We start from the raw sequence: 24178 nt of genomic DNA, 5'->3' as shown, positions 1-24178 counted from the left end.
TAAACTCAACATTTTTTTACGATATTGACTCTTATATCTGGGCAAATATGTCGCTATAATGCAGCAGTCCCACATCGCCGCTTATAGCTCCCTTGTAGATCAGACAGCGCAACGACACGAAAAAAAGACTAAAAAGATTACTATTAAATAAAATGTTATATAAGGTTTGAATTGCCAGCTAGAAAATATAGAATTTTAATCAGATATTTGACAAATTTTAGTCCTGGTTGGTCTTATCAAGGACGGCTAAATATTGAATGTGTGACTGATTCTTAAATGCAAATGCCCATATTTGAAAATATGGTGTCAAGGAAAAGCATAATGCCCTTTTTTGATAAAGGCACGAGCAGTATCACATAGTACCAATCTTTCTGTTGCACAATACTAATACAAATATCACAATACTTTTGGCTAGAATTAATGACAATGAACGCACGAGAAACTACTAAATGCGTACACTATCCTCAACTTTCATAATTGTGCAGTTAGAAAAAAATACACTCCCCTGTTACAGAATTGGTGCTACAAATAATGCTTTGCCCAATACTCTATTTAAATGCGAATATGTATGCAATATGAGCATTACAAGATATTGTGGAACTTACATATTATTTACTTATAACTTAAAATCAACACTACAAACACTATGTACAAAGCCTTACCAAACATGATTATTTACACTTTTACCAGGAACAATGCTAGACATCGCGCGGGTGTCACACCAACTTTCCTTTTTTCAAAGCGAACGTCTATGATTACATGTATGCAATATGTTTACTGTAAGGTATGTTAAAATATAAATATTGTTGCTATTGGCATCTACAAGCTCTACAAGCATATGTACAAAACCAGATCAATCGTGAAATAATTCACAATAATTCATATTGTTGGAAGAAACAGTGCCAGAACTTGAATTGCGCGGGAACTGTTGTGGAAACGACATATTGTTTTTTTTAAGTACACTGGCGCATTAATCAGAAGTATTAACGCATATGAACACGCTTAAGATTATAAGCCTTCGGACGAATTACACAAAACAAAGAGGATACGCAAAAGTTACACACACACATTAGAAAAAGAATCAGCAAACAATTATAGGCAAGATATGAAATAGCACATATATGTGTTCGCAAGTACGCACAGATTATTGAAAAAGTATCATAGACATAAAATGTAAATTTTTAGATATAACTTTGGACTAGGTATTGAGAGTAATCGTCAGTGAGTTTCATTAAAGTGGCTTTATTAATATACATTTAAAGTTCATAATATACTCGTTTAAAAAAAACTATACAGAGATGGCACATCCGCCCGCCCCCCCCCCCCCCCCTAAATTCGTCCAAGTTTACTTTTTGTTTCAATAAAACAGATTAATTAATAAAATACGCCCAAATGGACGATTCTTTGTGGAGTACCCCAACCTTCCAACCCCCCTGCTAACACTTTAAACATATTTGTATCGGTTCATAGGGAGGGACGTATTTTAAAAATCTAGAGCCGCCTTTGTGCGTATCCCTATTTTTACTTAACAAACTAAATTGGATCTAGTTATAATTCAGGAATTGTTTTACACGGATGTATAGTGTTGTTGATTTTTGGTAAATTAAATTTAATATTACGACTTCAAATGCTAATGTTAAACTTATAAACTATTTTACATACACGCAATAGAACGATACAAGTATTCTAAGTGACCTATTTTTATATTGAACACTCTTTTTTTGTAAAAAAATGTAAAACAGACTGCAACAAACCATTTTTGAAGACTATGGGCAAGAAAGTAATGATGCAAAAATAGACATTATCGTGAGACAAAACATCGCATGTAAAAACAGGATGTCAAAATACAGATTCAGCCATTATCAACGCCATCCATATCACATACAGGCAAAATTTATAAACTGACAATCTAAAACGCCTCAAATTATGATCCAGTCATTGACATATTAGATTTGTATTTCTCATGATTTCTATTCAGAATAATATTGGCAGTCGTCCACTTTACAGGGTTTCAGTATAATAGAATATTATCAAACTTAAGATGTTCAAGTCATGCATTAAATATTGAATAAGGGTGACATTTAAATATTGAAGGAGACTTCAGATTGTGCACATTTTGCCTTAAGAGAAACGTACATGTTGTTGAAATGAGATTCATTTTCTTACAGATTGCCCACTATACGAGGAATTACAGACTATTTATCTTCTTAACATGGACAGAATTGTTAACAGTGAAACAAAATGTGTACAGTTGTTGACAGATGAACGAACTCATTGTATACATACATTGTCGAAGTACTTGAAAATTATCATTTGAATTAAGAGAGACTTACTTAAACGAAATTAAATATATATAATTATATATATTATTGTTCCTGTTTAAAAACTTACAGAGCATGATATATGTAAGTGTATTTATAGTGCATGCATTACAAAAAATATACATCACTCTTTGAACATTATAGATTTGTATTTTGGGCCGGTGGCCTTGTGTATTATAAAAAATAAATAACTATTGTTTTGTATTGTAGTTAATAAAACAGGGCCCATATTCTCCAACGTCTTGAGGTGAGTTTTAAACTCAGACTTAGGAAAGCGAATTCTTACATTTCAAAATTATTTGATGCAGTCATTATGGACATAAAATTTGTAAATAATTGTTATACATTGTATTAACAAGTTATATTGTTAGTTTTTTTAATCATTGCTTTTTTGTATAAATTGTACATTAAAATGAAAAAATACCGGTTTAATTTTTGACTAAAAACGTAATTTAACACGGACCCTGTTAAAAATACATTTTAGGAGTAAAATTAAACATACATTTATACAACAATATAATATAATATTATCATTATATTATATAAAAATAACTGGGTTCTAATTTTGATTAACAATACAATTTCTCATTAACCCGCCAATAGATCATAGAGCTACTGTTATTTGATTAAAATGTCTTGTATCTTGTATCGAACATCCGGAAAAGGTTTATTTGAAAGTGCTTATGTGTACTTTCTCTTTGCCCTCGAAATGTATCATTGTATGTTTTGGAATTTTCAAGGTCTGCTTTTAGTTTGATGATTATTAAGTCTCAATGTTAAATTCCCTCAATAGTTCGTACTAATTCCTTAACAGTACTTATCTTATGACACTTTTTCACATTATGTAAGTTGATAGTGTTTCGGTTACTTTTTTTTATTGTGATAGAACAGTTAACTTCTTTTGATACCTCTCGACCACAACATCCAACTTTGTCATCATCTCAAGATATTATCTTCTCTCACAGTTTCATGGTCAAACTTGTCTCCAAAGCAATAACTATATTACTGCACTGGTGTCACACCTGCGTGTGTATCAGATACGGGCTGATAATCTCTGGCTCCCCATACATCTGCCTCTGTAAATAAAGATGACTGCTTAATGTACAGCTGGGAAGAGGTTTGGGGAAATTTAAATAGAACATGTAACTTCCACAAATGTAAAGAAACAAACGCTTATTTTCGTGTTCGACGCAAGGGATCGTTCCACCGAAAACAGTTTTCGTCTGGCATATCCTACGTGAAATAGAGGTCATATTTTAGTTCGAATAAATAGACAACAATTTTCGATAGTAAAACTGGAACCGACAAAAACATACGAGGGATAATCCAAAATAAGCAGGACTGGCGTACTCATAACAACATTGAGTGGTCAAGTGTAACAATATATATACCGTTTTAACCCGCTAAGTATTTTCTATCGTTTCATGTTATTGCCGAATATGTTTGTATTGCCCTTTTCTCTATATGGCCCCTTTTAAAACCATGGTAACGCGCAACCGGCGCAGTAAAATGCTCAGTTAACATATGTGTAATGCAATTGTAATAACCTCCAACACTATAGCTCAGATAATATTGAAAAACCGCCAAAACGTCATATGAAATATTTGTGACGTCATATGCAAGTTTGACGTCATTTGAACGTTATATGCGAAAATAAACAAGTATTCCTCGTCAATGTTAACGTCATCCTTTTTAACTTTCAAATCTTAATGGCCCCGGAATGTGCATGGATACATTTGTGATCAGCAGTATATTAAACAAGATAAGAGATTTTAAGAATCTTCCATTGCCGCTCGTGTAAAATAGGTTCGTCCATACCCGAGCGTAGGGTGTTTTGCACAAAAAAGGTTTACCGAGTTGCCGCAGAACACCCTGCGCGAGGGTTGAAATGAACATTTATCTTACACGAGCGGCCATTGTAGATAACTTTTCTCCAACCTCAGTTAAAAAAATCTTATTTTATTCGCTGGAACTATTTCGTTCGTTTTGAAAATAATTCGCGTGAAATTTTGTGGTTGTCATACACATATGCGCGCAGTGATTCAAAATATGTAAACAGTCAAAGAGGTCTTTAAATAGAGTGTGCAGCTTTATTTCTTAAATGCAGAGTGAAAACATTTTTGGTGCCATTTCAAACGAGAAATGATTTTAAATATTGGCACAAGACAAGGTTTTCATGGAGCTACAGACGACGGTCTTCAACAAGGGGGGGGGGGGGGGGGGGGGGGGGTGCGTGATGACAATGCAAAAGCAGTTCCATACGGATACCTTATCATAATGTCCTAGGGCAATAAGGATTTCCAGCATGGCGAAATACTTGGACCTACTTATCTAGGGTGGGAGACAAGTATTTCAGCTGTGCTTGTTTTATTTAAATATATATGAGCTAATCATGAAATATGTCGTTATTTAAGTTGTTAACTTTAGGAATATTCTGTACAATCGGCCAAATATGTATGACAATATGCGATCGTAGTCTACAAGACAACTTACCTTTTAGGACATGCTTTAGTGGAAGCATGATGTTTTCTTCCTCGTTAGTGGCATCATCATCTTGAACCACTGGAATTCCAGTTGTAGACCCAAAAGTCGAAGATGTAGGTCTCTGAGGCGGATTTGGGGAAGTAATATTGGACGAAATTGAAGATCTATCGGACGGTGGTGGTGGTCGTCTGGGTGGAGTTTTCTTAGAAGTGGTAGGAGACCTATATGGCGGAGTTGGCGGCAAAACAATGGACGGAGTTGAATCTCCTACACGGGACGGAGTTTCATCGGTAGTGGCCACCGACAAGTAGCTGATAGGTAGTAATAAAATAATACCGATCAATTATTTTGTAGAGACATCGTTACTAAATGGCTCCTCGTGTCAATGGGTTGACCCGTTCATACAGTGACTACCACGCAAATTTCCAAACATTTATTTTACCTAATGAATTAAGTGTACCTGTACTAAAAACGATACGCAAAAAAAAACTTACTTTATTAAAAAATCAAAAAAAAATAATCTTAGAGCAGCGCCAATTACTGGTGAGATATAATAGCTGTCGACATATACTTTTAATAATCAGAAAATCCTTAAAAAACAACCTTTGATTTCGAGAAGTTGATGACACGACAGAAGGTGGCCTGTCGTGTTGAGCATCTCCACGATGAGTTGCGTTTCTGCACTGTTAATATAAAAACACTATCACTAATAAGTCAATTACATATTTACATAGTCGTTTACATACAGGCTAACCCCGTTGGCTCGAACTCGCTTGGCTCGAATTCCTCGATGGCTCGAACCTGATGTAAAAGACCGATTTATTTAAACTGAATGTAAGCAATATCGCTTGGCTCGAAATTTCTGAGGCTCGAGGTATTTTCGCCGGTCCCTGGGAGTTCGAGCCAACGGGGTTCGACTGTATTTCAGTAAGTAAGAACAATGTGAAAGAAAATAGTTTTGATTGAATAAAGATTTAAAAAAAAAACAGATGAAAAACAACAATGTATTTTTTTTTATATTACTGCTACATCTTATGCATACATTAAGAACTTAGTATTTTATCCTTAAATCAGGTTTCAGGGGATTTATCGCAAAATTTGTCAACGTGAATAACTGAATTACTCAATATTTCGTCGGCATTCACACACCTTTCTCCAATAAACTCCTGCAACAACAGCAATAACAGCAACGATACCAATTACTATCGGCAATATTACAGCGGTCAGTTCAACTTTATCATATCTTGGTTGCTTTGCATCGTTAATAACATTTTGTCTTGCTGGTGTTGTCCCACGCGTCGCATCGTGGTTGGCTGTTGCCTCGGTTTTGGCAACCTCGTATAGATGCTGGAGATAATCTGAATCAAAAGTTTTATAAATATCAATTATGCATATAACTTTCTTTTTGTTGGTGTAAGTTTAAATGATATAAACCTGCTTCGGGACTTAAAAATACTATTGTAGGTTACTTTCGCCTTATTGTTGTTTTTTCTCTTATTTCAATCTTATTGCATGTTCAACGCAAATTGAAGGACACTTAATGCACCATAGCCTTTATGAGCCGTCTATGTATTGAGAAATTTTATGTTGATTTCCTAAACCTGATTGTTCACATAAATGTTTTCGTCTGATTCCATATCTTAGACATTGTCAATTCACATGGACATCAAAACAATATCTGAAATATCCCTATTACTTACATTTGCACACAAATTTGTACTGTGTGGCACACAATGGTTCATGGCCATCCGTGTGACAAACGTCACTACAAGGCGTGCAATGCATTTCCATGTACTCGTGAATCCCACATAGTAATTGCGCATCTGTAGAAAAAGTTAAAAAATGCTAAAGTTGAAACAGCAGTGGTTCAAGATTCCATTGCTTCTTAAACGTATGTCAACAAATAAAAGCAGACCTACGTAACTTTACAACAATTGTGTATAATATACTTAAATGTATGGAGTATGGATTTTTTTTTAAAGAGGTAACATATCAAAACGGTTTCAAAACATAACTGTTTTGTCAGTTACATATTTTTAATAAAAAGAAAACTGTCAAATACACTACACTTGAATCAATATATTGATTAAAGGCCTTAAGCAAGGCCGAACAAACGCAACATCAGAGAGACAACGGCACAAGACAACACAAATGACAATATAAATGTTGATGTAACCGCGTTGACACGGTCATTAAAAAAGCAATAACTCAATTGTGATTTAACTGGTATTCGAGCGCTCAATCTCACGTTTGCCCCTTAATCATGGCACAAATAAGGCCCAAACAATGTTAAGCAACATAATATGATTATAGAGTCATTGTGTGAGGCTCAATTAATTGATAATTATTTAATTATGGATATTAAAATAAATGATTATGTAAGATGACGTAGAAACTTTTTATAGACGTATACGATTTTCTTACACTGAAAATGTTACCTTTGTTCAGAAGCTCACGTAATCTGTTCGATTCATTAAGGTAAAAAACATGTTCCTCGTCTGTAGCAAAAGCTGGCCAGGGTTCTTTGTCTTTTCTTTCTTCTCCAGTTAATACTACATACGTTTTAACATTCTCGTCTCGAAATGCACCGACAATCTCAACGTTTGGGTCAGTCAAGATGACGTTAATCTTGGCTCGTGTTGGCATTATGCGGGATAATTTATGAAAGCATTGTTTGAAATTGGAGTTCAACCTTTCAGCGGATATTTTATTTCCAGTTCCCACGTTGCTAATGCTAAGCAAGTTTTCTTCCCATTTGGCATCTGTAGGATCCTTTGTAATAGTTAAGTTTCTATAATTGCCTTTTTCGTACACGACATCTATTTTTACAATACTGCCTTCATCAATGTCGTCAATAAAAGTTCCCAAAAAATCTCTCGCTTCAATAAACGTTTTTTGCTCTGCAAAACTCTGGAGCCAATTAATGCAAAGGACCGGTGGTTGGTTGTCATATCCTGAAATGTGAATACATACGACATTATTGAATACAATTTTTTAACAAGTCAAGTCAACAGTTTATTGAGTAATTAACATACAAGAAAGGGATGAGTTGTGTCAGGGTAATTAATCGATACAAGCAAAGTGTAAATAAAAATCATGATTACTTCCCCTTAACCATTAATGTTTAGAAGGAGATGGTATACATAATAAGCTAGTTTTCGTAAATTGATTTGTGTTTAATAACCTATAAAAAATCTTCTAATTCAGTACCATTAGAATACCAATTAAATAAATATTGCGTTCGTATATCATTATATTTACAACATATAAAGAATGCATGGTATTCACAGTCTAAAACAAAAATGTTAATATTATCTAGACAAAACCGACAAACGCGTTCTTCTCTTGGGATATTATTATGCCATTATTGAGCCATTATCTGGGGGAAATGGGCGTTTATGACAAATACTTGAAGGGTACAGAAAATGCACAACATAAAAGTTCTTTCAGTGACAAAGGAGTCGTAAAAATGCAGAGAGAATTCCATATTGTTTACAATTTATGACCCTATGAAAAACATGTGATGGCAAGGTCGTTTGGTACAATAAGAACACTCAGCACCTACACGTATGGTATGTGGTTCAATAATTCCACACATGATAATTAATAATACGTATTTATGACTAGGCTGTTGGCTAATCACAACAAAGAACATTATTACATATATATAAGCTAAACACCATTATATATTTTTCTGAAAGTATAGGTATACTACTTAATTCATATTATTGTAAAAAGCATGACTGACTTTTGAATAAATATTACCATGAAATCATACTTCATTTCGGCATTAACAATACTTTATCAGAACTTATTGCGTTTTATAGAGACTAATAGAATTTATACTGCTCAAAATAAATAAGGAACGATATGCATTTCCCAAAGAAATGTAGGTAGCACTACTTAAACTGTTTGTTTCAATATGTAACTTTGTTCCGTAATACGAGAAAAGATAGGAAAATATCTGAGGTATCAAGATGGTATCTAGACAGTATCTTAGGTGTCAAGAAGGTATCTAGACATTATCATAGGTGTCAAGAAGATATCTAGACAGTATCTTATGAATCAAGAAGGTATAGATAGTATCTTAGGAATCAAGAAAGTGTCAAGACAGTATCTTAGGTGTCAAGAATGTATCTAGACAGTATCTTAGGTATCACGAAGGTATCTTAGGAATCAAGAAGGTGTCAATACAGTATCTTAGTAATCAATATGGTATCTAGACAGTATCTTAGGAATCCAGAATGTGTCAAGACAGTATCTTAGGAATCAAAAAGGTATCTACACAGTATCTCAAGAATCAAGAAGGTATCATGACATTATCTTATGAATCACGAAGGTGTCCAGACATTATCTTAGGAATCAAGAAGGTATCTAGACAGTATCTTAGGTATCACGAAGGTATCTTAGGAATCAAGAAGGTGTCAAGACAGTATCATAGTAATCAATGTGGTATCTAGACAGTATCTTAGGAGTCAAGAAGGTGTCAAGACAGTATCTTAGGAATCAAAAAGGTATCTAGACAGTATCTTAGGAATTAAGAAGGTATCAAGACATTATCTTAGGAATCACGAAGGTGTCAAGACAGTATCTTATGAATCAAGAAGGTATCTAGACAGTGTCTTAGGAATCAAGAAGGTATCAAGACAGTATCTTAGGTGTCAAGAATGTATCTAGACAGTATCTTAGGTATCACGAAGGTATCTAGACGGTATCTTAGGTGTCAAGAAGGTATCAAGACAGTATCATAGGTGTCAAGAATGTATCTAGACAGTATCATAGGAATCACGAATGTATCTAGACAGTATCTTAGGTGTCATAAAGGTATATCGACAGTACCTTAGGTGTCAAAAAGGTATATTGATAGTATCTTAATGTCAAAAAGGTACATAACAGCACATGAGTTTCAAAAAGGTATCTAGGCAATATCTTAGGTCTCAAGAAGGTATCTTGATAGTATCTTTATGTCAAGAAGGTGTCTTGACATTATCTTAGGTGTCCAAAAGGTATCTAGGCAGTATTTGAGTTTTAAAGAAGGTGTCAAGACAGTATCTTTGGTATCAAGAAGGTATCTAGGGAGTATCTTAGGTATCAAAAAATAATCAAAGCAATGTCTTAGGTATCAGGAAGGTGTCAAGACAGTATCTTTGGTATCAATAAGGTATCTAGGTATCTTAGGTATCAAAAAGATATCGAAGCAATGTTTTAGGTATCAGGAGGGTATCTAGACAATATCTTTGGTATCAAGAAGATATCTAGGGAGTATCTTAGGTATCAAAAATGTATCTAAGCAATGACTTAGGTATCAGGAAGGTATTTAGACAATATCTTTGGTATAAAGAAGGTATCTAGGGAGTATCTTAGGTATCAAAAATATATTTAAGCAATGTCTTAGGTATCAGGAAGGTATCTAGACAATATCTTTGGTATCAAGAAGGTATCTAAGCAATGTCTAAGGTATCGGGAAGGTATCTAGACAATATCTTTGGTGTCAAGAAGGTACCAATACAGCATATTAGATATCAAAAAGCTATCTAGACAGTATCTTATGTGTCAATAAGGTTTTAAGACGTTGTCTTAGGTTTCAAAACGGTATCTAGACAGTAAATGAAATATCAAGAAGATATCTAGTATCATCGGTTTCAAGAAGGTATCTAGACAGTATCTCAGGTGTCATGTATAACTATGTGCAGGAATTCCTAATCTGTCTATCAAGGTTTTAAGATATATAGTCAGGGGTGTAACATCATGACGCGCATGTTGCGTGAAGGATCGATTTTTCCAGAAGTGTTTAAATGGTTGAACTCTTGTCCGGTATGCAATAATATTTATATTTTACTTTGTAAACGCCAACAATTCACTGAGGCCGATTTAAGATACTAGTGAATTTATTGAAAAATCGCATTTTTTATAGAGTTCGGCATAGGAAAGATACATACTTATTTGTATTGACGAATCATTCAGTTAACAACCATTTTCATTTTATCATTAAATTTTCATAAACGTAACATTTAAATATTTTTGGTAAAAATGAGTTTATTTTGTTATAGTTCGCAGATACATTGTAAACGCCAAATTCGGACACAGGGAGTGTTAATCGGATGAGTGGCAGAAGGCGGATCTTTAAACAAATTCTTAAAATTCTTAATGATTAAGTCTAGTACTAATGATTGTCTATCTGCAATTTCATTGGCTGAAAATGTAGGTTGTATTCTTATAATTTTAAAATCTTGTCGTGTTAACAATATCAATTTATAATATAACCTTCATGTATCGGCCTTTAATTAGTACCACGCTTAATCGTTAAAATACTACATCACTATTTCAGAGTTCCCTCTTCCATACAACCTAGGACGTTTATAACATATTTAGTAAAATTCTAAATGAATACGAAATGCTCACTCGCTTCGCTTGCCTCACTCGATCGCTCCGCCAAAATTTAATTCATTAAGGTTTAATGTTGCAGTTTTTGTTCTACAAATTTATATGATCATTACATCATATCGGTTTTACCAAAGGAATCCCAACTCTGCTAATTATAAGTATCCAAGGAATCCCTAATTTGCTTTTGTTTGAAATAATTCAATAAAACAAAACAACAAGTGTATGTCAACATTTTCAAACACGAATATTTAATATCGTTAAGACTTAACAAACTATATATGTGTTTTTGCTAGCTACGATTGTGTGCTAATCAAACAAGGACAGGGAGATGTCATCGTGGGATTCCAATACCTGTTGAACCAGTTCCCTCTGAGATTGCAAGAGGATTATAAGCATAATTTATGTGCACTTACCACATGCTACTACATTAATCCATGATAAAATCAGAAACACTGAGACAAATAAATAATTCATATTGATTTATTAATAACTTATATCTTTTATGATCGTCTTCTATATAACGGGTATCGGGTAGATAGACACTGTTTAAACCACGTTATCTTCGTAATGACATATTAAAATATGATAAGGAGTGAATTAAATTCACTTTACATCACTTTTACCTTAGTGCATATTTTTCACTTTACTTTATATACTTTTTGTTCATGGACTTAACTTTATTGAAAACATGTTCGTTATTGATGAAAACATCTATAATTTTCCTTTAAATTGACAATTAACTTTTTAGGAAATGAACATACGTTAGGAAACTATTAGAAATATTTAAAGTGACACTCTTATTTAAAATCAATACATACACATGTATAACAAACGTTAATTTTGAGTGATATACCTTCAACTACTTACTTAATAATGCATTCATGGGAAATATTAATTACTGATAACAAGTTTATAATGTGTATTTAATAGCTGAAAACGCAAAAATATTAAATGATTGGTGAATGCTATAAGATTTACTGTGATCTTCTATCGTCTCATAAGGTAAAAAATCCGTTTTTTTCTGCACATTTTTTTACAATTATACACAGTATCCTTCATAAGAACCATTGTTTTCGACATTTATTAATCCTTTTTGGTAAATTTAAACAATTGAATTAACTATGGTAAATTTCATTTGGGAGTAATAGTGCATCTTTATGGGACACCAGTCAGTGCCACTTATACATGAAGAAGAAGAAAACTTACTTGACACGACACTGTCATTCTAATTATCACAAACAAATGAAATGTATTAACATTTGAGGATCAGACCAAATTGTAAACTCAACATTTAAACCAGAGGCAGATCTTTCTGTATGCACAATTTATAATGGTTTCATTTTTAGACAAAATAACATTAAAAAAATATACGAGCATATTTTCAATATAAAATCGACATCATCATAAATATATCATAATGGCCAATAACAATTACATCAAAAACATTTATGACTTGGAATAAAAAAAATACACAAAACGTCTTTAGTATTAAAATAATTAACAGTAAATTACTGAATCGATTCACAACAAATATTTTACAAAGAAAATAACTATTATACTAAAAAAAGTATGCATTACATTTTGTGCATCTACTTTTTATCAGATTATACAAAGAAAATGATTAATTTGACAGAACAACTAAACTCACCGTTTGTAAATCATTTAGTTTACCAGGAACGTTTTCGTGCTGATAACGAAAAGGAAGCTCCCCAAGCCAGTGTATTCCCGTGGTATCCAAGCACGTCAGATGCGACCGAACCTATGGAAGTCGGTACAATAAGTTTTCCAAACCGTTGAGATGCCAATTAACGTCAATTTTGTCGGTACAATTAGCTTTTTCAAACCGTTCAGACGCGGCCCAGCCTGTGGGAGTCGGTACAGTAAGCCTCCCAAGCCGTTCAGACGAGACCCAGCTTGTGGGAGTCGGTACAGTAAGCCTCCCAAGCCGTTCAGACGCGACCAAGCCTGTGGGAGTCGGTACAGTAAGCCTCCCAAGCCGTTCAGACGCGACCAAGCCTGTGGAAGTCGGTACAGTAAGCCTCCCAAGCCGTTCAGACGCGACCAAGCCTGTGGGAGTCGGTACAGTAAGCCTCCCAAGCCGTTCAGACGCGACCAAGCCTGTGGGAGTCGGTACAGTAAGCCTCCCAAGCTATTCAGACGCGACCCAGCCTGTGGAAGTCGGTACAGTAAGCCTCCCAAGCCGTCCAGACGCGACCCAGCCTCCCAAGCCATTCAGACGCGACCAAGCCTGTGGGAGTCGGTACAGTAAGCCTCCCAAGCCGTTCAGACGCGACCAAGCCTGTGGGAGTCGGTACAGTAAGCCTCCCAAGCCGTTCAGACGCGACCAAGCCTGTGGGAGTCGGTACAGTAAGCCTCCCAAGCCGTTCAGACGCGACCAAGCCTGTGGGAGTCGGTACAGTAAGCCTCCCAAGCTATTCAGACGCGACCCAGCCTGTGGAAGTCGGTACAGTAAGCCTCCCAAGCCGTTCAGACGCGACCCAGCCTGTGGGAGTCGGTACAGTAAGCCTCCCAAGCCGTTCAGACGCGACCCAGCCTGTGGGAGTCGGTACAGTAAGCCTCCCAAGCCGTTCAGACGCGACCCAGCCTGTGGGAGTCGGTACAGTAAGCCTCCCAAGCCGTTCAGACGCGACCCAGCCTGTGGGAGTCGGTACAGTAAGCCTCCCAAGCCGTTCAGACGCGACCCAGCCTGTGGGAGTCGGTACAGTAAGCCTCCCAAGCCGTTCAGACGCGACCCAGCCTGTGGGAGTCGGTACAGTAAGCCTCCCAAGCCATTCAGACGCGACCCAGACTGTGGGAGTCGGTACAGTAAGCCTCCCAAGCCATTCAGACGCGACCCAGCCTGTGGGAGTCGGTACAGTAAGCCTCCCAAGCCTTTCAGACGCGACCCAGCCTGTGGGAGTCGGTACAGTAAGCCTCCCAAACCGTTCAGACGCGACCCAGCCTCCCAAGCCATTCAGACGCGACCAAGCATTTGTGAATCTGAACACCAAGCTGCTTTCCAAGCCGTCGTCTGTTTGCAACTGTATTGTTTGTGTATCTTCAACTTAACCGCAAATACGTCGAACGTGGGGACAAATACCCGCCATTAGAAAACGGCACAGCGTTAAAATAAAGCTGTAAATGCACTTGATCAAGTGCACCTCATTCCATAGATCATTCGGAGTTTGTTCACTGGTATGAACAAGAAATGTCTTCAGATGAAAACTTATTACATTATCGCCGATCCACTGGTTTGAATATCTCTTTAAACATTTTCAAATTATTGTAACACTTAACATGCACAATTCTGAGACACACTATCAACATTCTCTCAACCGAACAACCTCCAGAGCTTGCCTTGGACTGTGTTAGGGTGACCAAAGGTTATGATGAACCAGTCAATGGTTTTCGCCTCCTCGAATATATAGCCAAATGTAAACTTCACCGCTTCAGGTGAGGAATTCCACCTCACTTGGGCCGTCACCAGACTACCACTTCCCTCACCTTGATTTCCGATAAAGAAACGTTTGACGTTCTTGCCATGTGCTTGAAATACCTTGTTTGCCAACCTTTCCATTAAAGCATATGCGTATGTGCACACAATATATGTTCTTACTGCCACCGCTAGATATCTTCTAGCACACGAGACAGTCACGTCGTTAACAGCGGCACATATCTCGGCACGTATCCAGGGTGAGTAATCACGTGACCTAAAGGGGTTCTCACATGGGTCATCACGGGCTACAACCGTTGAAAACAAACACGGAAGTGACGTTAACTACTAAATAACTGTTTTTGACAGAAAATAAATGAAAATAGTTCTTACCCTATAAAAGATTATGCAAAAATCTGCTACTAAACGTGTCAAATATTTTAGATTTGCTTGTATTTTAATGATGCAATCCTTCGCAAAAATTTCAACTTGACGGAAGTTTGTAGAACGATGCAACGTTGAAATTTTTGACACGTGATTTCTCACCTTGATATCTTCTTTGTCTGTTAATTCGTTAACAAACGAACCATGTATTCGTCATATTAAGAAGCTCAGGCAATTGTGCTGACTGCGGTTTTTTTTCAATAATCCAGCCATTGTTTACAGCTCATAGCAACCTTATATTTACAAGTATTACTAATGTCAATTCGACCAAGTTTCGTTTTCGGTATACAGCTCAATGCCTTGAATATATAACACATACAAGTTACCTTTTAAAAGTAACCTTCCACACGAATCCCATATTCATTTTGTTATCCACGTACACGGAGATTTTCGAAATCCAATTTCCATACTTTTCCTTTCGTTTTCCAGGAAATTACAGCCACGCTCCTATGTGGGGTTGCGTCAATTATTTGTAAAATCGGATATTAATCATTTCACCTTGAACTTAAGTAGAATTATTTAAACATGAGTTAGTTCGTGTCGGTAGTTTATCTGTGTGGATTTATTACAAAGTATTTTTGTAGATGTGGCCTTTATAATGACCGGAATGGAAACGTTTAGCAGTACTACCCTAGGCCTCAAACAAAGGGTGTGGTTAGCGTAACATCTTGTTCAAAAACAGGTAAGGTAGGTAGGCTTATCTGTAATTTATATATACATATATGAAGCTTTATGTAAGAACTTTATTGTCATCATTGCTTTATCGCGTAAAAGTAATCAATATATCAGTATTTATCAGTATAAAGCTTTTTAACAACATTAAAACATGCATATATATTTTTAATATATTTTTAATTCTATTTTTTTTCCAACGGACTCAAAAAACAGTAAGTTTGGCGCCTAATTCGTAGGTAGGGTTGGTAACCCCAAACCAGATGTATTTCTTTTTAAGCCGTAGGCTAACATTTATTATAATAACACAATCATTATATTTTAATGACAATTAAATTTTCTCTTAAGGGTCAGCAAAGACGACCAATAAAAGTGCAGATTAAAGATTTGAAGTCAATTTAACTTTTGGTGTCATGAGGTAAAATAATGAGATTTTACACTGGAACAAACATTTGATTCGTTTTTTTTTTTCATAAGCCTGAAAAGGAAAAAAAACTGACTTAACATCAGATGGTCTAAAATCGGCAAATACAGTATTTCCTCAAAACAAGCCTAGAATGGTCAATGCGAGCTAGTACGAGGCCGATAATGCATCAATTTACATGATTAAATTAATAAACGCATTAATCATGTTGCTGTCTCATCTGTGTTCCCCGATTGAAAATAGCGCACCAGGTTTCCCATTGGTAGACAACCCAAGTAAATTTCGAATTTGAAAAATGCGCAAAAACTGCCAAAGATGCATGTGTCGTATTAATTTACATTTTACTGACCGTTCCAAGGCGGTACCTAACAATCCTTGATAAACATACCTAGTTTTTATATATATATAGTATGTATTCACTGTGCTGTTTATGGAGTTTTGTGCTGTTCTGCCATGTTTCTTGTTTGTGTTTTTTTTTTTTTTTTTTGTGTTCTATGTCTTTGGCGTTTACCCAGTGCCATTAAACCGGATTTGTGTTTAAACTAATTTGCTACTGAGCTTGTTTCTGTTTCACATAAGTATCGTAAGCGATGTCATACATTTTCAGCAATTGAATCCTCTGGTGTCTACTAGCCCCATTCCGACAAGCGCGCACAAATGTTGCTCACATAACGTCATCGTTAAAATTATGCGCCCTCACCTCACAGAAGGCGGATCTTTAAACAAATTCTTAAAATTCTTAATGATTAAGTCTAGTACTAATGATTGTCTATCTGCAATTTCATTGGCTGAAAATGTAGGTTGTATTCTTATAATTTTAAAATCTTGTCGTGTTAACAATATCAATTTATAATATAACCTTCATGTATCGGCCTTTAATTAGTACCACGCTTAATCGTTAAAATACTACATCACTATTTCAGAGTTCCCTCTTCCATACAACCTAGGACGTTTATAACATATTTAGTAAAATTCTAAATGAATACGAAATGCTCACTCGCTTCGCTTGCCTCACTCGATCGCTCCGCCAAAATTTAATTCATTAAGGTTTAATGTTGCAGTTTTTGTTCTACAAATTTATATGATCATTACATCATATCGGTTTTACCAAAGGAATCCCAACTCTGCTAATTATAAGTATCCAAGGAATCCCTAATTTGCTTTTGTTTGAAATAATTCAATAAAACAAAACAACAAGTGTATGTCAACATTTTCAAACACGAATATTTAATATCGTTAAGACTTAACAAACTATATATGTGTTTTTGCTAGCTACGATTGTGTGCTAATCAAACAAGGACAGGGAGATGTCATCGTGGGATTCCAATACCTGTTGAACCAGTTCCCTCTGAGATTGCAAGAGGATTATAAGCATAATTTATGTGCACTTACCACATGCTACTACATTAATCCATGATAAAATCAGAAACACTGAGACAAATAAATAATTCATATTGATTTATTAATAACTTATATCTTTTATGATCGTCTTCTATATAACGGGTATCGGGTAGATAGACACTGTTTAAACCACGTTATCTTCGTAATGACATATTAAAATATGATAAGGAGTGAATTAAATTCACTTTACATCACTTTTACCTTAGTGCATATTTTTCACTTTACTTTATATACTTTTTGTTCATGGACTTAACTTTATTGAAAACATGTTCGTTATTGATGAAAACATCTATAATTTTCCTTTAAATTGACAATTAACTTTTTAGGAAATGAACATACGTTAGGAAACTATTAGAAATATTTAAAGTGACACTCTTATTTAAAATCAATACATACACATGTATAACAAACGTTAATTTTGAGTGATATACCTTCAACTACTTACTTAATAATGCATTCATGGGAAATATTAATTACTGATAACAAGTTTATAATGTGTATTTAATAGCTGAAAACGCAAAAATATTAAATGATTGGTGAATGCTATAAGATTTACTGTGATCTTCTATCGTCTCATAAGGTAAAAAATCCGTTTTTTTCTGCACATTTTTTTACAATTATACACAGTATCCTTCATAAGAACCATTGTTTTCGACATTTATTAATCCTTTTTGGTAAATTTAAACAATTGAATTAACTATGGTAAATTTCATTTGGGAGTAATAGTGCATCTTTATGGGACACCAGTCAGTGCCACTTATACATGAAGAAGAAGAAAACTTACTTGACACGACACTGTCATTCTAATTATCACAAACAAATGAAATGTATTAACATTTGAGGATCAGACCAAATTGTAAACTCAACATTTAAACCAGAGGCAGATCTTTCTGTATGCACAATTTATAATGGTTTCATTTTTAGACAAAATAACATTAAAAAAATATACGAGCATATTTTCAATATAAAATCGACATCATCATAAATATATCATAATGGCCAATAACAATTACATCAAAAACATTTATGACTTGGAATAAAAAAAATACACAAAACGTCTTTAGTATTAAAATAATTAACAGTAAATTACTGAATCGATTCACAACAAATATTTTACAAAGAAAATAACTATTATACTAAAAAAAGTATGCATTACATTTTGTGCATCTACTTTTTATCAGATTATACAAAGAAAATGATTAATTTGACAGAACAACTAAACTCACCGTTTGTAAATCATTTAGTTTACCAGGAACGTTTTCGTGCTGATAACGAAAAGGAAGCTCCCCAAGCCAGTGTATTCCCGTGGTATCCAAGCACGTCAGATGCGACCGAACCTATGGAAGTCGGTACAATAAGTTTTCCAAACCGTTGAGATGCCAATTAACGTCAATTTTGTCGGTACAATTAGCTTTTTCAAACCGTTCAGACGCGGCCCAGCCTGTGGGAGTCGGTACAGTAAGCCTCCCAAGCCGTTCAGACGCGACCAAGACTGTGGGAGTCGGTACAGTAAGCCTCCCAAGCTATTCAGACGCGACCAAGCCATTCAGACGCGACCCAGCCTGTGGAAGTCGGTACAGTAAGCCTCCCAAGCCGTTCAGACGCGACCCAGCCTGTGGCAGTCGGTACAGTAAGCCTCCCAAGCCGTTCAGACGCGACCCAGCTTGTGGGAGTCGGTATAGTAAGCCTCCCAAACCGTTCAGACTCGACCCAGCCTGTGGGGATCGGTACAGTAAGCCTCCCAAGCCGTCCAGACGAGACCCAGCTTGTGGGAGTCGGTACAGTAAGCCTCCCAAGCCGTTCAGACTCGACCCAGCTTGTGGGGATCGGTACAGTAAACCTCCCAAGCCGTCCAGACGAGACCCAGCTTGTGGGAGTCGGTACAGTAAGCCTCCCAAGCCATTCAGACGCGACCCAGCCTGTGGGAATCGGTACAGTAAGCCTCCCAAGCCGTTCAGACGCGACCCAGCCTGTGGGAATCGGTATAGTAAGCCTCTCAAGCCGTTCAGACGAGACCCAGCTTGTGGGAGTCGGTACAGTAAGCCTCCCAAGCCATTCAGACTCGACCCAGCCTGTGGGAGTCGGTACAGTAAGCCTCCCAAGCCATTCAGACGAGACCCAGCTTGTTGGAGTCGGTACAGTAAGCCTCCCAAGCCATTCAGACGCGACCCAGCCTGTGGGAGTCGGTATAGTAAGCCTCTCAAGCCGTTCAGACGCGACCCAGCTTGTGGGAGTCGGTACAGTAAGCCTCCCAAACCGTTTAGACGCGACCCAGCCTGTGGGAATCGGTACAGTGCCTCCCAAGCCATTCAGACACGACACAGCTTGTTGGAGTCGGTACAGTAACCCTCCCAAGCCATTCAGACGCGACCCAGCCTGTGGGAATTGGTACAGTAAGCCTCCCAAGCCATTCAGACGCGACCCAGCCTGTGGAGGTCGGTACAGTAAGCCTCCCAAGCCATTCAGACGCGACCCAGCCTGTGGGAGTCGGTACAGTAAGCCTCCCAAGCCATTCAGACGCGACCAAGCCATTCAGACGCGACCCAGCCTGTGGAAGTCGGTACAGTAAGCCTCCCAAGCCATTCAGACGCGACCCAGCCTGTGGAAGTCGGTACAGTAAGCCTCCCAAGCCGTTCAGACGCGACCCAGCCTGTGGAAGTCGGTACAGTAAGCCTCCCAAGCCGTTCAGACGCGACCCAGCTTGTGGGAGTCGGTACAGTAAGCCTCCCAAGCCGTTCAGACGCGACCCAGCTTGTGGGAGTCGGTACAGTAAGCCTCCCAAGCCGTTCAGACGCGACCCAGCCTGTGGGAGTCGGTACAGTAAGCCTCCCAAGCCGTTCAGACGCGACCCAGCCTGTGGCAGTCGGTACAGTAAGCCTCTCAAGCCGTTCAGACGCGACCCAGCCTGTGGGAGTCGGTACAGTAAGCCTCCCAAGCCGTTCAGACGCGACCCAGCCTGTGGGAGTCGGTACAGTAAGCCTCCCAAGCCGTTCAGACGCGACCCAGCCTGTGGGAGTCGGTACAGTAAGCCTCCCAAGCCATTCAGACGCGACCCAGCCTGTAGGAGTCGGTACAGTAAGCCTCCCAAACCATTCAGACGCGACCCAGCCTGTGGGAGTCGGTACAGTAAACCTCCCAAGCCGTTCAGACGCGACCCAGCCTGTGGGAGTCGGTACAGTAAGCCTCCCAAGCCGTTCAGACGCGACCCAGCCTGTGGCAGTCGGTACAGTAAGCCTCTCAAGCCGTTCAGACGCGACCCAGCCTGTGGGAGTCGGTACAGTAAGCCTCCCAAGCCGTTCAGACGCGACCCAGCCTGTGGGAGTCGGTACAGTAAGCCTCCCAAGCCGTTCAGACGCGACCCAGCCTGTGGGAGTCGGTACAGTAAGCCTCCCAAGCCATTCAGACGCGACCCAGCCTGTGGGAGTCGGTACAGTAAGCCTCCCAAGCCATTCAGACGCGACCCAGCCTGTGGGAGTCGGTACAGTAAGCCTCCCAAACCATTCAGACGCGACCCAGCCTGTGGGAGTCGGTACAGTAAACCTCCCAAGCCGTTCAGACGCGACCCAGCCTGTGGGAGTCGGTACAGTAAGCCTCCCAAGCCATTCAGACGCGACCAAGCATTTGTGAATCTGAACACCAAGCTGCTTTCCAAGCCGTCGTCTGTTTGCAACTGTATTGTTTGTGTATCTTCAACTTAACCGCAAATACGTCGAACGTGGGGACAAATACCCGCCTTTAGAAAACGGTACAGCGTTAAAATAAAGCTGTAAATGCACTTGATCAAGTGCACCTCATTCCATAGATCATTCGGAGTTTGTTCACTGGTATGAACAAGAAATGTCTTCAGATGAAAACTTATTACATTATCGCCGATCCACTGGTTTGAATATCTCTTTAAACATTTTCAAATTATTGTAACACTGAACATGCACAATTCTGAGACACACTATCAACATTCTCTCAACCGAACAACCTCCAGAGCTTGCCTTGGACTGTGTTAGGGTGACCAAAGGTTATGATGAACCAGTCAATGGTTTTCGCCTCCTCGAAAATATAGCCAAATGTAAACTTCACCGCTTCAGGTGAGGAATTCCACCTCACTTGGGCCGTCACCAGACTACCACTTACCTCACCTTGATTTCCGATAAAGAAACGTTTGACGTTCTTGCCATGTGCTTGAAATACCTTGTTTGCCAACCTTTCCATTAAAGCATATGCGTATGTGCACACAATATATGTTCTTACTGCCACCGCTAGATATCTTCTAGCACACGAGACAGTCACGTCGTTAACAGCGGCACATATCTCGGCACGTATCCAGGGTGAGTAATCACGTGACCTAAAGGGGTTCTCACATGGGTCATCACGGGCTACAACCGTTGAAAACAAACACGGAAGTGACGTTAACTACTAAATAACTGTTTTTGACAGAAAATATATGAAAATAGTTCTTACCCTATAAAAGATTATGCAAAAATCTGCTACTAAACGTGTCAAATATTTTAGATTTGCTTGTATTTTAATGATGCAATCCTTCGCAAAAATTTCAACTTGACGGAAGTTTGTAGAACGATGCAACGTTGAAATTTTTGACACGTGATTTCTCACCTTGATATCTTCTTTGTCTGTTAATTCGTTAACAAACGAACCATGTATTCGTCATATTAAGGAGCTCAGGCAATTGTGCTGACTGCGTTTTTTTCAATAATCCAGCCATTGTTTACAGCTCATAGCAACCTTATATTTACAAGTATTACTAATGTCAATTCGACCAAGTTTCGTTTTCGGTATACAGCCCAATGACTTGAATATATAACACATACAAGTTACCTTTTAAAAGTAACCTTCCACACGAATCCCATATTCATTTTGTTATCCACGTACACGGAGATTTTCGAAATCCAATTTCCATACTTTTCCTTTCGTTTTCCAGGAAATTACAGCCACGCTCCTATGTGGGGTTGCGTCAATTATTTGTAAAATCGGATATGAATCATTTCACCTTGAACTTAAGTAGAATTATTTAAACATGAGTTAGTTCGTGTCGGTAGTTTATCTGTGTGGATTTATTACAAAGTATTTTTGTAGATGTGGCCTTTATAATGACCAGGATGGATACGTTAAGCAGTACTACCCTAGGCCTAAAACAAAGGGTGCGGTTAGCCTAACATCTTGTTCAAAAACAGGTAAGGTAGGTAGGCTTATCTGTAATTTATATATAAATATATGAAGCTTTATGTAAGAACTTTATTGTCATCATTGGGTTATGGCGTAAAAGTAATCAGTATATCATCAGATATCAGTATTAAGCTGTTTAATATATTTTCAATTCTATTTTTTAACCAATGGACTCAAAAAAGCGGTACGTTTGGCGCCTAATTCGTAGGTAGGGTCGGGTACCCCAAACCAGACGTATTTTGCTTCAGGCCTTATGCTCATATTAACTATAATTACATTACCAACCTATATTTTTTATAATGAAATTTTCACTCAATGATCAGCAAAACGACTTTTAAAAGTACAAATAACGGACATGAAGTCAATTTAACTTTAAGTGTTCACGAGATAAAATATATTAAGATCTTACACTGGAACAAGCATTTTTTCATTTTATTTTAAGCCTGAAAATGATAAAAAAAATCAACTGACTAAACACCAGGCCCCAATATCACGAAAAAACTTAAGTCAAATATCAAGCTCGATCTTAACTCATTTTCCCACATTACAGTTTGACATTATTAAAACTTACTAATGTTTTACTATGTTTTAAAGCACATGCTCACATGCATTATGTTGATTAACATATTTGTTCAATATTCTAAAAAAATATTTTTAATAGCACAAATTGTACTTGAGTAAAACTCAAAAATAATAAATTTGACTCAAGTACATTTTTTGCTCTCAATTTTTTTTCTATAAAATAATGAGCATTTTTTTTAATCAAGGTAATGAATGAGAGAATGCGATTTTAAAAAGAGTAAAACATTTACAATTTTGAATCATATGATGTTGAAATTTGATAAAAAGAGTTGAGACTGAGATTGAGATTTGACTTGAGTGTTTTCGTGATATTGGGGCCAGACGGTCTAAAGATCGTCATAACAGTATTTCCTCAAAACGAGCCTAGAATTATCCATGCGAGCCAGTAGGAGGCCGATAATGCATCATTTTACATGATTAAAACAATAAACACAACAATCATGCTGCTGTCTCATCTGCGTTCCCCGATTGAAAAATATCGCATAATGGTTTCCCAGTTAATTCATACCTGATCAAAATCATACCTGATTATAAAAGTACAGAATGATAAATATACCGACGCTATTTTTAAACTTATAGGGATTTACGTTGTAGACAACCCTAGTAAGTTTCGAATTGAAAAATCCATAAAAAAAAACACCAAATATGCATGTTTCGTAAGAGGTGTGATGAATCATTAAGTAATATCCGATGCGTTGTACACAAGAATCTCGATTTTATGTAGGTTTTTGACAATTTTCTCTTTTTTTCTGCAAGTGTATCATCTGGTGTCTAGCCCTATTAAGACAAGCGCGCACAAATGTTGCTAACATAACGTCATCGTTGAAATTGCGCCCTCACTTTTGATTTGAACGT

General features: G+C 37.3%; 2 protein-coding genes across 2 annotated transcripts; one reads left to right on the top strand and one right to left on the bottom strand.

Annotated features, from left to right (window-relative positions):
- Positions 1 to 1355: 1355 nt before the first annotated feature.
- LOC128234677 (uncharacterized) lies at positions 1356 to 11720 on the bottom strand. The gene is made up of 7 exons (XM_052949080.1): positions 11603 to 11720; positions 7244 to 7759; positions 6506 to 6628; positions 5955 to 6163; positions 5409 to 5488; positions 4815 to 5116; positions 1356 to 3397 (listed from the first exon to the last, which is right to left on the bottom strand). The coding sequence occupies exons 1-7, from the start codon at positions 11661 to 11663 to the stop codon at positions 3324 to 3326; spliced, it is 1365 nt and encodes a 454-aa protein (XP_052805040.1). The 5' UTR covers positions 11664 to 11720; the 3' UTR covers positions 1356 to 3323.
- Positions 11721 to 11940: 220 nt separating this feature from the next.
- LOC128235614 (uncharacterized) lies at positions 11941 to 21261 on the top strand. Its single transcript, XM_052950421.1, has 4 exons — positions 11941 to 11950; positions 13041 to 14222; positions 18993 to 19841; positions 19979 to 21261. Exons 1-4 carry the CDS (start codon positions 11941 to 11943, stop codon positions 21259 to 21261), a joined length of 3324 nt encoding a protein of 1107 aa, XP_052806381.1.
- Positions 21262 to 24178: the final 2917 nt, after the last annotated feature.

This window comes from Mya arenaria, chromosome 5 (genome assembly GCF_026914265.1).
Source record: "Mya arenaria isolate MELC-2E11 chromosome 5, ASM2691426v1".
Classification (NCBI taxonomy): Eukaryota; Metazoa; Mollusca; class Bivalvia; order Myida; family Myidae; genus Mya; species Mya arenaria.
Note: the sequence above shows the minus strand (reverse complement) of the source record. Positions and strands in the feature narration are given on the sequence as shown.